At 40.3% G+C, this 17,002-nt stretch overlaps 1 protein-coding gene and 1 long non-coding RNA gene across 2 annotated transcripts; both read left to right on the top strand.

The window, feature by feature from the left end:
• Positions 1-3,872: 3,872 nt before the first annotated feature.
• Positions 3,873-10,672, top strand: LOC135572595 (uncharacterized). Its single transcript, XR_010464436.1, has 2 exons — positions 3,873-8,821; positions 9,108-10,672. It is a non-coding gene; the product is annotated as an uncharacterized LOC135572595 (long non-coding RNA).
• Positions 10,673-11,062: 390 nt separating this feature from the next.
• On the top strand, positions 11,063-15,677 carry LOC135572594 (uncharacterized). Its single transcript, XM_065020929.1, has 4 exons — positions 11,063-14,457; positions 14,586-14,761; positions 14,914-15,121; positions 15,230-15,677. The coding sequence occupies exons 2-4, from the start codon at positions 14,685-14,687 to the stop codon at positions 15,248-15,250; spliced, it is 306 nt and encodes a 101-aa protein (XP_064877001.1). The 5' UTR covers positions 11,063-14,457; positions 14,586-14,684; the 3' UTR covers positions 15,251-15,677.
• Positions 15,678-17,002: the final 1,325 nt, after the last annotated feature.

Here is a 17,002-nt window from a genome sequence, read left to right as displayed (position 1 = left end):
TTTTCTCATTCTGTCTGTCATAGTTGGAGTGTACCTATGATGAAAATTACAGGCCTCTCATCTTTTTAAGTGGGAGAACTTGCACAATTGGTGGCTGACTAAATACTTTTTTGCCCCACTGTAGCTGACGTTGTAGCGGTATTGTTAGAGGGGTAAAAAATGTAAATTGTCGTGGCAAAAGATGCTGTGGCAAAAGGCAGGTATTAACCTGCTGAAAGGAAAAGAGTATGATAAAGTACCACTACCAGAAACACACATCAGTAGAAGAGACTGACTAGAGCGTAGCCTGTTGGCCAGAGGAGACTAGAGCGTAGCCTGTTGGCCAGAGGAGACTAGAGCGTAGCCTGTTGGCCAGATAGCCAGTGGAGACTAGAGCGTAGCCTGTTGGCCAGAGGAGACTAGAGGGTAGCCTGTTGGCCAGATAGCTAGTGGAGACTAGAGCGTAGCCTGTTGGCCAGATAGCCAGTGGAGACTAGAGCGTAGCCTGTTGGCCAGATAGCCAGTGGAGACTAGAGCGTAGCCTGTTGACCAGATAGCCAGTGGAGACTAGAGCGTAGCCTGTTGGCCAGATAGCCAGTGGAGACTAGAGCGTAGCCTGTTGACCAGATAGCCAGTGGAGACTAGAGCGTAGCCTGTTGGCCAGATAGCCAGTGGAGACTAGAGCTTAGCCTGTTGGCCAGATAGCCAGTGGAGACTAGAACTTAGCCTGTTGGCCAGAGGAGACTAGAACGTAGCCTGTTGGCCAGAGGAGACTAGAGTCTAGCCTGTTGGCCAGAGGAGACTTGAGCGTAGCCTGTTGGCCAGATAGCCAGTGGAGACTAGAGCGTAGCCTGTTGGCCAGATAGCCAGTGGAGACTAGAGCTTAGCCTGTTGGCCAGAGGAGACTAGAACGTAGCCTGTTGGCCAGAGGAGACTAGAACGTAGCCTGTTGGCCAGATAGCCAGTGGAGACTAGAGCGTAGCCGGTTGGCCAGATAGCCAGTGGAGACTAGAGCGTAGCCGGTTGGCCAGATAGCCAGTGGAGACTAGAGCGTAGCCTGTTGGCCAGATAGCCAGTGGAGACTAGAGCATAGCCTGTTGGCCAGATAGCCAGTGGAGACTGGAGGGTAGCGTGTTGGCCAGATATCCAGTGGAGAGAAAAGAGAAGACACACAATATCAAACACATGTCACAGCACAGGGGTAACCCAACCAATAATACCTCATACAATAATAATGCCAGAGCAGTTGAACAACTGACAAGGATTTTTTGCAATATCCTGTATTACCTCCCAGTGGAGGAGTGCAGGGGGTATGAATGGGTGTGGGTGGGTATGTCTGAGTGTGTGTGGGTGGGAATTCATAGACAATACAAAGGCCTCAAAATGTCCAAAAATCTTCTCGGCCAAATGTAAATAGTCCCACACAAAGTCAATAAGTTCAAACAACAATAAATAATAACTCTCACGCAAACTCCCTTTAACTAAAATGTCACACCAAATAGAACTGGCAGGGGACTAATAGTCCAGCGACACTGAACATCAAAAAGAGCGCATTGGGAAAAAAAGAATGTCTGCTGCAGTGAAAAGCACTGGAGATAGAGGGGAAATGAGAGCTGTTGACTGCAGGCTTGCAGTGTGTCCGTCTGATACAGCTGATGGTTTGTTGGTTTGTTTTTCAAAGCTTCGTTAACAATGTTGCTACTACTCCAGTCAAACAATGACAGGAGCTAAAAATAAACAAGAGTTGCATACCCTGTCAAACTGCCGCGCCAACGGAGAGCCAGAAGAGCTATCTTCATTTCCTCCTTCCTGACTACTGATACGCCCTTAAAGTGGCAGCGCACGGTGAAGGCTCCATGCAGGATTTAGCCACAATGTATATAATGTTGAGTCATCTGCATACATAGACACACAGGCTTTACTCATGCCCGTGGAAGGTCATTAGTAAAGATTGACCAAAGTAAGGGCAGCCTTGACAGCTGCCCTGGGGAATGCCTGATTCTACCTGGATTATGTTGGAGATGCTACCATTAAATAACCCCCTCTGTGTTCTGTTAGACAGGTAACTCTCAATCCACAGTATAGCAGGGGGTGTAATGCCATAACATATACAGTACCAGTCAAAAGTTTGGACACCTACTCATTCAAGGGTTTTTATTAATTTGTACTATTTTCCACATTGTACAACAATAGTAAACACATCAAAACTATGAAATAACACATATGGAATCATATAGTAACCAAAAATGTGTTAAACAAATCTAAATATATTTTAGATTCTTCAAAGTAGCCACCCTTTGCCTTGATGACTGTCACGATCTTGGAAATAAGCGAACCAAGGTGTAGCGTGAATTGAGTTCCACATCTTTAATTACCAAATTGAAACTAGATACAAAATAACAAAACTTACAAAGACCGTGACAACGTAGTGCCCAAACACACTAACACAAACAATATCCCACAAACACAGGTGGGAAAAATAGCTACTTAAATATGATCCCCAATTAGAGACAACGATTACCAGCTGCCTCTAATTGGGAATCATACAAAGCACCAACATAGAAATTATAAACTAGAATACCCCTTAGTCACGCCCTGAGCTACTACACCATAGAGAAACAAGGGCTCTCTATGGTCAGGGTGTGACAATGACAGCTTTGCACACTCTTGGCATTCTCTCAACCAGCTTTACTTGGAATGCTTTTCCAACAGTCTTGAAGGAGATCCCACATATGCTGAGTACTTTTGGGCTGCTTTTCCTTCACTCTGCGGTCCAACTCATCCCAAACCATCTCAATTAGGGTGATGTCAGGTGATCGTGGAGGCCAGGTCGTCTGATGCAGCACTCCATCACTATCCGTCTTGGTAAAATAGCCCTTTCACAGCCTGGAGGTGTGTTTTGGGTCATTGTCCTGTTGAAAAACATATGATAGTCCCACTAAGCTCAAACCAGATGAAATGGCGTATTTCTGCAGAATGCTGTGGTAGCCATGCTGGTAAGTGTGCCTTGAATTCTAAATAAATCACTGACAGTGTCACTAGCAAAGCACCCCACACCATCACACATCCTCCTCCATGCTAAATGGTGGGAACCACACATGCAAAGGTCATCCGTTCACCTACATTGCATCTCACAAAGACACGGCGGTTGGAACCAAACATCACAAATTTGGACTCATCAGACCAAAGGACAGATTTCCACCAGTCTAATGTCCGTTCCTCATGTTTTTTGGCCCAAGCAAGTATCTTCTTATTATCGGTGTCCTTTAGTAGTGGTTTCTTTACAGCAATTCGACCACGCAGTCTCCTCTGAACAGTTGATGTTTAGATGTGTCTGTTACTTGAACTCTGTGAAGCAGAGGAAGCGGCGCAGGTCCTAATCCAGGCACTCGTCATCTCCCGTCTGGATTACTGCAACTCGCTGTTGGCTGGGCTCCCTGCCTGTGCCATTAAACCCCTACAACTCATCCAGAACGCCGCAGCCCGTCTGGTGTTCAACCTTCCCAAGTTCTCTCACGTCACCCCGCTCCTCCGCTCTCTCCACTGGCTTCCAGTTGAAGCTCGCATCCGCTACAAGACCATGGTGCTTGCCTACGGAGCTGTGAGGGGAACGGCACCTCAGTACCTCCAGGCTCTGATCAGGCCCTACACCCAAACAAGGGCACTGCGTTCATCCACCTCTGGCCTGCTCGCCTCCCTACCACTGAGGAAGTACAGTTCCCGCTCAGCCCAGTCAAAACTGTTCGCTGCTCTGGCCCCCCAATGGTGGAACAAACTCCCTCACGACGCCAGGACAGCGGAGTCAATCACCACCTTCCGGAGACACCTGAAACCCCACCTCTTTAAGGAATACCTAGGATAGGATAAAGTAATCCCTCTCACCCCCCCCTTAAAAGATTTAGATGCACTACTGTTCCACTGGATGTCATAAGGTGAATGCACCAACTTGTAAGTCGCTCTGGATAAGAGCGTCTGCTAAATGACTTAAATGTAAATGTCTTAAATGTAAGCATTTATTTGGGCTGCAATTTCTGAGGCTGGTAACTCTAATGAACTAATACTCTGCAGCAGAGGTAACTCTGGGTCTTCCTTTCCTGTGGCGGTCCTCATGAGAGCCAGTTTCATCATAGCACTTGATGGTTTTTGCAACTGCACTTGAAGAAACTTTTAAAGTTCTTGAAATTTTCCGGATTGACTGACCTTCATGTCTTCAAGTAATGATGGACTGTCATTTCTCTTGGCTTATTTGAGCTGTTCTTACTATAATATGGACTTGGTCTTTTACTAAATAGGGCTATTTTCTGTATACCACCCCTACCATGTCACCACACAACTGATTGGCTTAAATTCATTAAGGAAAGACATTCCACAAATCAACTTTTAACAAGGCACACCTGTTAATTGAAATGCATTCCAGGTGACTACCTCATGAGGCTGGTTGAGAGAATGCCAAGAGTGAGGCAAGGCAAAGGGTGGCTACTTGAAAATATATTTTAATTTGTTTAACACTTTTTTGGTTACTACATGATTTCATAGTTTTGATGTCTTTACTATTATTCTACAATGTAGAAAATAGTTTTTAAAAAATGAAAACCCCTTGAATGATTGTTGTCCAAACTTTTGACTGGTACTGTACGTTTTTCCAACAGTACACTATGATCGATAATGTCAAAAGCCTCCCTGAAGTCTAACAAAACATCTTACACAGTCTTTTATCAATTTCTCTCATCAAATCAGTCATTTGTGTAAGGGCCATGCATGTTGAATGCCCTTCTCTATAAGCGTGCTTAAAGTCTTAATTTATTTTCTGTAAAATACCTTTGTATCTGCTCAAAAAACTGTTTTACAAAAGTTTCTTAAGGTTGGTGACAGGCTGATTGGTCGGCTAGTTGAGCCACTAAAGGGTGCTTTACTATTCCTATGTAACTTTAGCTTCCCTCCAGGCCCGATGGTACACACTTTTTTAGTAACCTTAGATTGAGGAGTTGGAAAGTAGGAGTGGCAATATCGTCCGCTATTATCCTGTCATTTTCCATCCAAGTTGTTCATATACAACAGTTTTTTCACCTCTTCCACACTCACTTTACAGATTTCTAAATTACAATTTTTTTTTTTTTCACCTTTATTTAAAACCAGGTAGGCAAGTTGAGAACAAATTCTCATTTACAATTGCGACCTGGCCAAGATAAATGTAACGCTCGTCTGAAGAAGAGGACCAAAGCGCAACGTGGTACGTGTTCATGATTATTTACTCAACCTGAACACTGAAACAAAATAACAACGTGGAACAAAATGAAACAGTTCTGTCTGGTGCAGAACCAAAACAACTACCCACAAAACAACAGGTGGGAAAAAGCTGCCTAAGTATGATTCTCAATCAGAGACAACGATAGACAGCTGCCTCTGATTGAGAACCACACCCGGCCAAACACAAATAAATAGAAAACATAGAAATAAAAAAACTAGAATGTCCACCCTAGTCACACCCTGGCCTAACCAAAATAGAGAATAAAAACCTCTATGGCCAGGGCATGACAATAAAGCAAAGCAGTTCGACACAAACAACAACACAGAGTTACACATGGAGTAAAACAAACATACAGTCAATAATACAGTAGAAAAATAAGTCTATATACGATGTGAGCAAATGAGGTGAGATAAGGGAGGTAAAGGCAAAAAAGGCCATGCTGGCGAAGTAAATACAATATAGCAAGTAAAACACTGGAATGGTAGATTTGCAGTGGAAGAATGTGCAAAGTAGAAATAAAAATAATGGTGTGCAAAGGAGCAAAATAAATAAATCGGTAGGATAGTACGTTTTACAAGGGTATGTTTGGCAGCATGAGTGAAGGATGCTTTGTTGCGAAATAGGAAGCCAATTCTAGATTTAACTTTGGAATGGAGATGTTTGATGTGAGTCTGGAAGGAGAGTTTACAGTCTAACCAGACACCTAGGTATTTGTAGTTGTCCACATATTCTAAGTCAGAATCAATCAGTCACAATGCTTGTCTTTCATAATTTGATCTGTTAGGGCGGCAGGGTAGCCTAGTGGTTAGAGCGTTGGACTAGTAACCGGAAGGTTGAGAGTTCAAACCCCCCGAGCTGACAAGGTACAAATCTGTCGTTCTGCCCCTGAACAGGCAGTTAACCCACTGTTCCCAGGCTGTCATTGAAAATAAGAATATGTTCTTAACTGACTTGCCTGGTTAAAAAAATAATAATAATAATAATAATAATACTTTGATGTGTAGGTCTCGAGTTTGTTGTTCTCGTGTAGGTCTCGAGTTTGTTGTTCTCGTGTAGGTCTCGAGTTTGCTACTCTTGCCAATGAAAAAAATATTGAATTAGTTGGCAATATCAGTGGGTTTTGAGAATGAGCCATCTTATTTAATGAATGATGGAGCTGAGTTTACCTCCAAAGCTTTTTACTATCATTCTTTATATAATTTCGATTTGTTTAATAGTATAGTTTCTTCTTCTTTTTGTTCTGTTTCGTCACATGATTTCTCAATATGTAGTAGGTTTGCCAATTGGTTGTGGAGACAGACTTATTTGCCATTCCTTTTGCCTCATCCCTCTCAACCATACATTTTTAAATTCCTCATCAATCCACTGGGGTGTAAACACTTTTACAGTCATTTTCTTAATGGGTGAGTAAGTGGCGTAAGAGATTTCATAAATGTGTCAAGTTCAGCATCTGGTTGCTCCTCATTACATCAGGCATAAGGGTCAACCTAATTATCCTAACCTGCTACGTTAATTATCTTAACCTGCTGCATGAATTCTTCTAAACTGCTTCCAGTCGTAGCTGTGTCATGGTGGCATGTTTTTAGGGAATCTCAGGCGCATTTGAAATTCACAAACGGTTGTCTACAATCAGCAGAGATAGAAGAGGAAGCGAGACACCCAACTTCCTCATTTTCTCTTTACATTACAGTCAATGTAAAGTGGTGGCAGGGTATCCTAGTGGTTAGAGCATTGGACTAGTAACCGGAAGGTTGCAACTTCAAACCCCCAAGCTGACAAGGTACCAATCTGTCGTTCTGCTCCTGAACAGGCAGTTAACCCACTGTTCCTAGGCCGTCATTGAAAATAAGAATGTGTTCTTAACTGACTTGCCTAGTTAAATAAAGATAAAATATTTTTTTAATGATCTAAGCTGCCCAGACCCAGTTGCTATTGCATCGGTGTCTCAGGGAGAACCACCCGATTAAGCAGACCCGAACTAACCATTTTGTTCAGTGGTAAACAATGTTCATTTCTCCACCATGCCCCTTCACTGTCAGTGTCAACTATTGGCCCAGTTGAAATTCTTTCAATGTGCATCCTTCCAGGAAACCCATGTGGAGACAATTACCTGTCCAATCAGTGAGTTTTCAAGGAAGGATGCACTTTTTAAAGGAAGGTCAATATAATCCTTCTCGTTTGGAATCTCTAAAGATATAAAAAATTGTTTTGGAATTTAGTCAATAATACACGTCTGTAAACAAAACATTTGTCCCATTGCTTTGCATCAGGGCTCCGCAGTGTTGCAGCGATCTAAGGTAATGCATCTCAGTGCAAGAAGAGTCACTACAGTCCCTGGTTCTAATCCAGGCTGTATCACATCCGGCCATGATTGGGAGTCACATAGTGCGGTGCACAATTGGCCCAGCATTGTCCGGGGTAGGTTGTCATTGTAAATAAGAATTTACCATTTGAAATCATGGACACACCTGACCTTTCCCAGAACAGAACAGACCTGGCTCCTACTAAGGTGTCCATCTTCATCCCCAGTATTGGAAGACAGGCTGTCTATCAAGGTCATGGCCTTTTTAATCTTTACACCACAAAACAAATGTGCCAGCCTCCAACTTGTATTTAAAAACAGAGTCTAGATCACATTCACCATGTAGTGGACAGAAATTGGGCCCTACTGTCTAGTCTAGTTTTCAAGCCAATGAACCACACATTAGACTGGATTGTTCTGAAGAATGTCCTGGATGCTTGAATCTGTATAATATTCATAAGAAGTTTTAGTTCAAATCTGGCTGAAATTCATGAACAAGTATACTGTACCATTCTGATGTTATAGGCTACCTTACCTGTTCTTGTTCCCACAAACAGCATTGATGTTCCCTCAGTGTCTGATACCTAGTAAAAGGAAACCTCAACTCAATAAAACTTTAAAAAGTGCAACCCTTGAGGTAATACACATTGAGTATGATAGAGAATACTGCTGTATAAAGTGGGGGTATTGGGGGATTATTAAGAACACATTACCACGATTGAAAAATAGGGAGGGGGGGGTCACACATTGACGAAGCAGGGTTGAAGAGAGTTTGGGGTTAAAGTAGAGATGAGACTGGAGGAGAGGAGAGTTCAGATTGACAGTGTAAATATAGAGAAAGCATAGTTAATATTTCCATGTTTTCATCATACATTCAGTAAGTAAATGTAAGTGATATTAGGAATTTACTCAGGTCAATTATTTTCAAAGATTTTCATATTGATCATTTGTTTTTGAAAGGCCATGCCGCTTACTAATAGATTTGACTGTTAAAAGACTCTAAACAATTTTCAAAACAAGAATTCAACCAAAAGTGCCGTGTTCAAATAACCAGACTTGCATTTTAGGTAAGTGAAAAAATAATGTTTTATGGTATGTGACATTGTCTTGCTTTCAATTCCAGGATGTTATACTAATTACGGCTTTTCATCTAGTAGATTTAGAGAATCGTCTTTCCAGGCCTACGTGTTTGACAACAGTTGATAATGAGACGAGGGGATGAGATGTACCCAAATGAACAAAATGGCAGGAATCAACACAATTGTGTATTATATGGCGCATTCTCAATATGGGTGAGTCTAGTATGTTGCTTACTGCAGTCATTTGTACTAAACTTTACACTGTAAATAGTATGGAGTAAAATTAGGACACAGTATGTAGCCTAGTTTTAGTGAGTAGTAGTAGGCAAGACAGATTTCAGACACAGCCAGTGTGTATACTCTGAGCATACTATCTGGTGCCAAGTTCTGCTGTACCATGAAATGATGCCAAGCTACGAAGCATTACAAAACCGAAACGTTTAACTTACTATAAATATCAAGCTTTGAAACTGAGCCATGGTTCTCTAATTCCAATCAGCTTATATTGGACGATGCCTTTTCGTTGCCACAACCTGAATGCCAATCACCAAATGAAAGGACTCCCCTTCATCTACACTGATGGAAGTGGATTTAGCAAATGACATCATTAAGGGATCATAGCGTTCACCTGGTCAGACTCATGGAAAGGGCAGGTGTTCCTAATGTTTTGTGTTCAGTGTAAACGTTTTTGGTCATATTGCCAGAAGATTCCACCCAAACCCTACTGTTAAGCTGGTTTACACTGAGCTTCCCTGGGGTCAGAACGCAACCATGGTCACATAGAGCCCCACAGTGGTGTCATAAGGTGACTTTTATCAATATATTTTGTCTCTATTTACTCTCAGATTCGAAAATGCTAATTAGCGTCACAGTAGACATCATGCAAAACTACAAATCCCTGAAAACTCCTGCTCTCTCGCTGACACCTTTGCTAAGGTATACACAGGTATTGTGTACATTTAAAACTGTCACAAGACAGTTCACAGAATGATCCATTTAAAGACATTTTGACATTTATTCCTTGCTACATTTAGATAACATTAGATAGTTGGTCCAGAGATTCTTTACCTTTGCCTCGATTCGGCAGTCTCATCCAGATCATTATGGCATGTGCAGTTCTTAATGATAACCCTGCCTAGCTTTCAAAAGCACGCTGGCAGTGGGATGCAGGGTGGTATGCTGCTGGCAAATCAGCTGTAACATTAAGTTAGTTTTAGACTTGATTGATTACACTGACTCAGTTGATTCCAAGGCTATTATTTTATTCCTTGACAAAATTCTGAATACATTCGTTGTGCACTTTTGGTTTCGGGACTAGCTTTTGTCTCTGTTATCATTATGTTTTATAAAGATATTAATAGTTCTATTATGATTCATCGTAACACATCTAAAATATTTCATATTCACCGTAGTAGTGTACTCCAGGGTTGCCCTATTTCATCATTCTTATTAATGTGCTTGATTTATTTGATAAAGAAGGGAATATACTCTCTTATAGAAAGTTCTCAGATACATATAACTTCCCAATACATTATAAAGAATTTAATTCTATATGCAAAGCAATACCTTCAGGACTTACTAAATTAAAGAAATCTCATTTGTGTTTTGGCGAACAGTCAAGATAGATGCACAATATATGTTAGAAGGTTTCTCCCTGCTCGATAAGAAATGTAATAACACATTCATAAGGTCACTTTTTAACTCCAAGAACAAGATCTCTCCAAGAGAGAAATTCTTCTGGAATGAATGCATATATTACTGAAATTAATAGAAGAAAGCTTGATTGCTTCCTCACAAATTTTGTATATCAAATAAAGTAAAATAAATTCACTTTAAAATATTGCACAAAATATACCCTTGCAATAACTTGTTGTCTAAATTCATGTATTTAGAGGACATATGCCTTTTCTGTGATAAAGAAGGAGAAACTATTATACACTTTTTATGAGTGTGACTCTGTGAAATTTATATTGGATTGAGTAAAGTATTTTCATTTCATTAATAAGACCCATGTATTTACAATGAAAGATGTAATATGTTGTTATTAAAATGAAAACAAAACCACTGAATTTGTCGTTAATTTATTCATTCTCTCTGGTAAATGTTATATATATTTTAAATGTAACCTTTATTTAACTAGGCAAGTCAGTTAAGAACCAATTCTTATTTACAATGACAGCCTACATACACAAAAACAAATAATTGAAATCTGTCCCCAAATGCAATATATTTTTACTTGAAATCGAATATCTAATAAATCTCTAGAATTTGTCAATAACAACAACAACAAAAACTATTCTTACAATTAAGTTTGCACAACTTTAACCCTGGCCTTTAAAAAAATATATTTTAGGAACTTTCAATGCTATTTTATGTTTCTTCAGAAAAAAATATACATGTTGTGATGTCCTGTTTGTATTGTAATGACCCTGGGTTTATAAGCGCGGAAATCGACACATGAGCATGCTTTTGCGGCACAGTCGATAGCACGCTGGACTTCGGGCTAGAAGGTCAAGGGTACGAGACCTGCTCCCTGCTTTTTTCATTACACTGGTGTCAGAAGTGGGATCGGACCTTGTATCCACGACTGGTGAGCCGGTGAGCGTGAGCGTAAGACGGTGAGCGTGTAAGACGTAGAGTCGCAAGCTAGCGCGAGGACGCGTTCTTTGAAAGGAGGGAGTAGTGTAAGGACCCTGGGTTTATAAGCGCGGAAATCGACTCTGCGGCACAGTCGATAGCGCGCCAGACCTCGGGCTCGAAGGTCGAGGGTTCGAGACCTGCTCCCTGCTGTTTCATTACAGAATTGTACTAGAATATTAAATGTTATAATAAAAAATTAATAAATAAAAATTGTATTTTTTATAATATAAAAAATATATAAATCTTAAAACCAACATTAATATGGAGAAGTCAATATACAAGTGTAAGTAAAAACAAATGTAAATACGTTAGAAATTGTGCTACTAATGCACATGACGGCTCAAACACGTATCATAAAAGTGATGTTCATGTTTGGTTAGCTTTTGGAAACGTGCCTATGCACATAACTTTTCCTGACACTTAAGCGCGCACAAAAACAACAGTTACACGATGACTAAAAGCAAAACCGTGAGATCAACAAGTGTTTGGAATGGAGCCTAAGACTGACTAGTTTTCCCTTATTTTTAGGAACTTTCCACCAGGGTTGTCATATCCGCTGACGTCACCAGACCTAGTCTTTCCCCTAATGATTTTGTCTGCGTTCCATAAAAGGAGCTGTTTTTCATATAGCTGGCTTCACATGCAATTTATTTGTGATTGGCCAACATTTACATATAGTTTGCATATTGTTATTTAACATTATTTGTATTGATTTCAGTCTCTACGGCGTCTTAGGCTTCAATCACATTTCAATCAATCAAATGTATTTATAAAGCCCTTCTTACATCAGCTGATATCTCAAAGTGCTGTACAGAAACACAGCCTAAAACCCCAAACAGCAAGCAATGCAGGTGTAGAAGCATCTCTCTCTGTCTGCAGACCAGGAGAAAGTAAGTATATAATATAGCTTAGTAAATCTGTTCAAATCACACATCACAAACACTTACTTTTTCATACACAAAACAGATGGAAGGCAAAGCATTTCACCAGATTGATGTAATCTGTGTATTATGTAAGGAATAAACGCAGACGTTTTGTACATTAACTTGGAAATAATGGACAACGCAGCAGGACAAGGTCATGCACAGAAAGGAGGCGTTTATCCCGTTTATACCACAAATTCCAAAGAGAACAATACTAAAGCACACATTTATCGGCAGAAATCCTGCTGCTACTGCTACTATGCACTGGCTTCTTAGAAAAATACGTTAGCCTGCGCACATTACTTTTCCTGACATCATCACGTTTATACATTGTACTTTTCGATTTACCTGATATAGTGGGATGGCTAACATTCGATGTCGGTGGATGCGTTGTCTTCTAGCCAAAATAAGAAATGCAATCATAATTGACTAGCGCTTATAAGGCGCACACAACAATTCCATGATGACTAAAAGCAAGAGCGTGGGATGAGTGTTTGGGATGCAGTCGACCGCTAATTTCACACACACACATATATATATATATTTTTTTTTATATATATTTTTCCACCTTTATTTAACCAGGTAGGTCAGTTGAGAACATGTTCTCATTTACAACTGCGACCTGGCCAAGATAAAGCAAAGCAGTGCGACAGAAACAACAATACAGAGTTACACGTGGAATAAACAAGCGTGCTGACACAATGTATAACATTTACAAAAAGTCTATATATAGTGTGTGCAAATGGCGTGAGGAAGTAAGGCAATAAATAGGCCATAGTAGCGAAGTAATTACAATTTAGCAAATTAACACTGGAGTGATAGATGGGCAGATGATGATGTGCAAGTAGAAATACTGGTTTGCAAAAGAGCAGAAAGGTAAATAAAAACAATATGGGGATGAGGTAGGTAGATTAGATGGGCTATTTACAGATGGACTATGTACAGCTGCAGCGATCGGTTAGCTGCTCAGATAGCTGATGTTTAAAGTTAATGAGGGACATATAAGTCTCCAACTTCAACAATTTTTGCAATTTGTTCCAGTCACACATGTCCCCTCTCCTCACCTCTCACCGGCCTTCTTTCCTCTCCACTCACCTCCTTCATCACCAAACTTTCCTTCTTATCACCCCTCACCCTTAACATCCTCAATATTTTCTTTTTTTCACCCCTCACCTTGTTATCACCTTCTTCTTCTCCCTCATCTCCATCATCGGATCCAGAGACTTAAGTTTTTTTAAGAGCATTTGTTTATAAACAAAATGTAGTATTTAAAACCTCAATGTCAGAGTGTTTTTCCTTAGGATCAATCCTTATTCGATTTGTCATACATTTTGAATGAGCTTTCTCCCCTCTAGAACAGACCTAAGTGCCATTTGGGCAGCAGATAGCCTAGTGCGACAGAAACAACAACACAGAGTTACACATGGAATAAACAAGCGTTGGGCCAGTAACCGAAAGGTTGCTAGATTGAATCCCCGAGTTGACAAGGTAAAAATCTGTCATTCTACCCCTAAGCAAGGCAGTTAACCCACTGTTCCCCGGGGGCCGAAGACATGGATGTCGATTAAGGGGTTGGGTTAAATGCTGAAGACACATTTAAGTTGAAGGCATTCAGTTGTACAACTGACTAGGTACCCCCCTTTCCCCATTTTACGTACGCTCTGGAGCTGAGTGGACCAGGACAACTGCCCCATTGCCAACATGATAAATGTCCACAGGGGCAACGTCCTAAACAGTAGCCTGCATGCATTTCAAAACAAAAACTTTAATGCATGGGGCTAAGATGGACGTTGTCTTTGTGGACGCTGAGTCCAAGGTGGAGGGGGCAGTTGACCAATGGGGTCCCTCCAGGGAGTACTACATCTCCTCGTGAGGGACATCAGAGGATCGGCCATCTTTGAGGGTCCGGAAGGAGCTAAACGTATGCCGCTTGATGTCCATGGTAAGCCTTCTTGTTTCTTTTTACCCGTATTAAGGTCTGATTTTCATTTCACAAATACAGAATTTTAGCCAAAACATTTTGTGAAGAGGCTTTTTCAAGTGCTTTGTCCAGGGCAATATATCATAGGGATAGTAAAGCTGGCACACATTTGAAATAATATTTTTAGCATCACATGAGGGCCTGTATGGAACCATTGGGAAAATGATCAGTGTGTGTGTGGTCCTTGGAGGGGTTGGGCCACACTTCTTCTCTGAGCGACTCTTTGCAGCAGTGTGTGGGAGGCTTGCTCCTCCACTCAGTCTGGAGGAGGTGAGCCACACTACTCTGAAAGCATATTGGAAAATGTGAGTTTTATATCCTCCCTAACAGCAACAGGAAATAATACATCATCATTTTTTACATGTATGGTTTCGATGTTTGATGTTTTTTAAATTCTCGATTGCCTGTCATACATTTAAAAAAAAAAATCTAGATCAAAAAAGCAGAGGACCTATCCGAGGTGAAGAACAAATTGGAGGAATCGGTAGACTGGCTGAGCCTACTGGGGCTGAAAAGGATTGTTGTCAAGACAATGGAGGACAGGGATGGTGTGATTGAATTGGTGGCTCAACAATTTGTCCGAGGGAGCATGCAGGTGGCCTTGGAGCAGTAAGTCAACTTTGTCATAAATCTGTGAAGTACTTGTCATAACCTCCTCTAACATAAGTATTTTGAATCGGCCCCCCTAAATCAATACACATCACTATAATGTCCTTAACACTTATTTGTTTAATATTCATACGGTCTCTATACCATAACAGGTTCATACATGGTCTCAACTCTCTTGGGCTGCTGGAGGCATTGGGGAACGACTCGGACTTCTTCCGAGTACTCTTTGTTGACCCCATAAAGCCTCTCACTGCCAAGGACCTGCAGGACCTGTTTAAAGTAACCTATTCCATACCTGGCGGCAACCGGCGGTGGTTGGAGAACGACACCATCTGCCACTGGTTCAACTGGCTGGCTGAGGTGCAAGCTAAGATAGTAGTTAAATTGTTCAAGTTTATCGGTAACTGCATATTATTCCATTTTGTGATATAAATGTGTATTTGAAATGTTTTACTGTATACTCCTCAGATGGAGAATGTCCTCCTCTAACAGTGATGATGGTGTTGGAGTTTTCTACTGGGGCAACGGGGGTGCCACCCCTGGGGTTTGAGGTCACCCCGACAATCGAATTCCTCCACACAGCGCGAGGGCGTCTCACTGGGCAGCAGAAGAAAAAGTACCCAGAGTCAAACACGTGTGCTGTGACACTAAGGCTCCCTCTTCATAGCACCTACAATGCCTTTAGGGAATTCATGACCTCCGGTATTGTGAATTCCCCGCATTTCGATGTTGCATAAAAACATTTTTATGATACCGAATGTATAGAATTGTATCCAGTAGCACTACACTAACAATTGAGTGTTCAAAATGTAACTGCACATCAACATTTTAAGCATTTATCTACTGATAGGTTTGGATTTCTGAGCTTTAACTGGGATTAATCATTAGTTATATGATTAATCATTAGTTATATGATTAATCAATAGTTATAGGATTAATCATTAGTTATATGATTAATCATTAGTTATAGGATTAATCAATAGTTATAGGATTAATCAATAGTTATATGATTAATCATTAGTTATATGATTAATCAATAGTTATAGGATTAATCATTAGTTATATGATTAATCATTAGTTATATGATTAATCATTAGTTATAGGATTAATCAATAGTTATATGATTAATCATTAGTTGTATGATTAATCAATAGTTATAGGATTAATCATTAGTTATAGGATTAATCAATAGTTATAGGATTAATCAATAGTTATATGATTAATCATTAGTTGTATGATTAATCAATAGTTATAGGATTAATCATTAGTTATAGGATTAATCAATAGTTATAGGATTAATCAATAGTTATAGGATTAATCAATAGTTATAGGATTAATCAATAGTTATAGGATTAGGCTTCCTGCTTTTCTCAGGTTTTTGGCATCTGGCATATGAGTTCTGTTATACTCACAGACATCATTCAAACAGTTTTAGAAACTTCAGAGTGTTTTCTACCCAGATCTACTAATAATAGTTATAGGATTAATCATTAGTTATAGGATTAATCAATAGTTATATGATTAATCATTAGTTATATGATTAATCAATAGTTATAGGATTAATCATTAGTTATAGGATTAATCAATAGTTATAGGATTAATCAATAGTTATAGGATTAGGCTTCCTGCTTTTCTCAGGTTTTTGCCTGGCATATGAGTTCTGTTATACTCACAGACATCATTCAAACAGTTTTAGAAACTTCAGAGTGTTTTCTGCCCAGATCTACTAATAATATGCATATATTAGCAACTGGGCCTGAGTAGCAGACAGTTTACTCTGGGCACCTTATTCATCCAAGCTACTCAATACTGCCCCCAGCCATAACAGGTTCTAGGATTAATCATTAGTTATAGGATTAGGCTTCCTGCCTAGCAACAACATGCTATGTTTAGCAATAAGGAGGAGACTCCACCCAAAGTGGGGTATGTATACTACCACAGGTGAAACCATGTCTTGGTCTGTTCAGCTGTTCGATCCTTTGGGATGAATAAACTTAGTTTAAGCTTTCATAGTGTCTGTCGAGTTCTTACTAGAACCTAACGCTACTTACTGTCTATGCATACCACCCTGCATACCACTGCTGGCTTGCTTCAGAAGCTAAGCAAGGTTGATCCTGGTCAGTCCCTGGATGGGAGACCAGATGCTGCTGGAAGTGGTGTTGGAGGGCCAGTAGGAGGCACTCTTTCATCTGGTCTAAAATCAGTGATTGGAGACACTGCTCTGTGTAGGGTGTCGTCTTT

Source organism: Oncorhynchus nerka, linkage group LG7, assembly GCF_034236695.1.
Source record: "Oncorhynchus nerka isolate Pitt River linkage group LG7, Oner_Uvic_2.0, whole genome shotgun sequence".
Classification (NCBI taxonomy): Eukaryota; Metazoa; Chordata; class Actinopteri; order Salmoniformes; family Salmonidae; genus Oncorhynchus; species Oncorhynchus nerka.
Note: the sequence above shows the minus strand (reverse complement) of the source record. Positions and strands in the feature narration are given on the sequence as shown.

Coding starts and splice junctions, on each gene's coding strand:
- LOC135572594 (XM_065020929.1), top strand. CDS start 14,685: ATGGAGGACAGGGATGGTGTGATTGAATTGGTGGCTCAACAATTTGTC. Junction 14,762..14,913: donor ATGCAGGTGGCCTTGGAGCA/GTAAGTCAACTT, acceptor ATACCATAACAG/GTTCATACATGGTCTCAACT. Junction 15,122..15,229: donor GGTTCAACTGGCTGGCTGAG/GTGCAAGCTAAG, acceptor TATACTCCTCAG/ATGGAGAATGTCCTCCTCTA.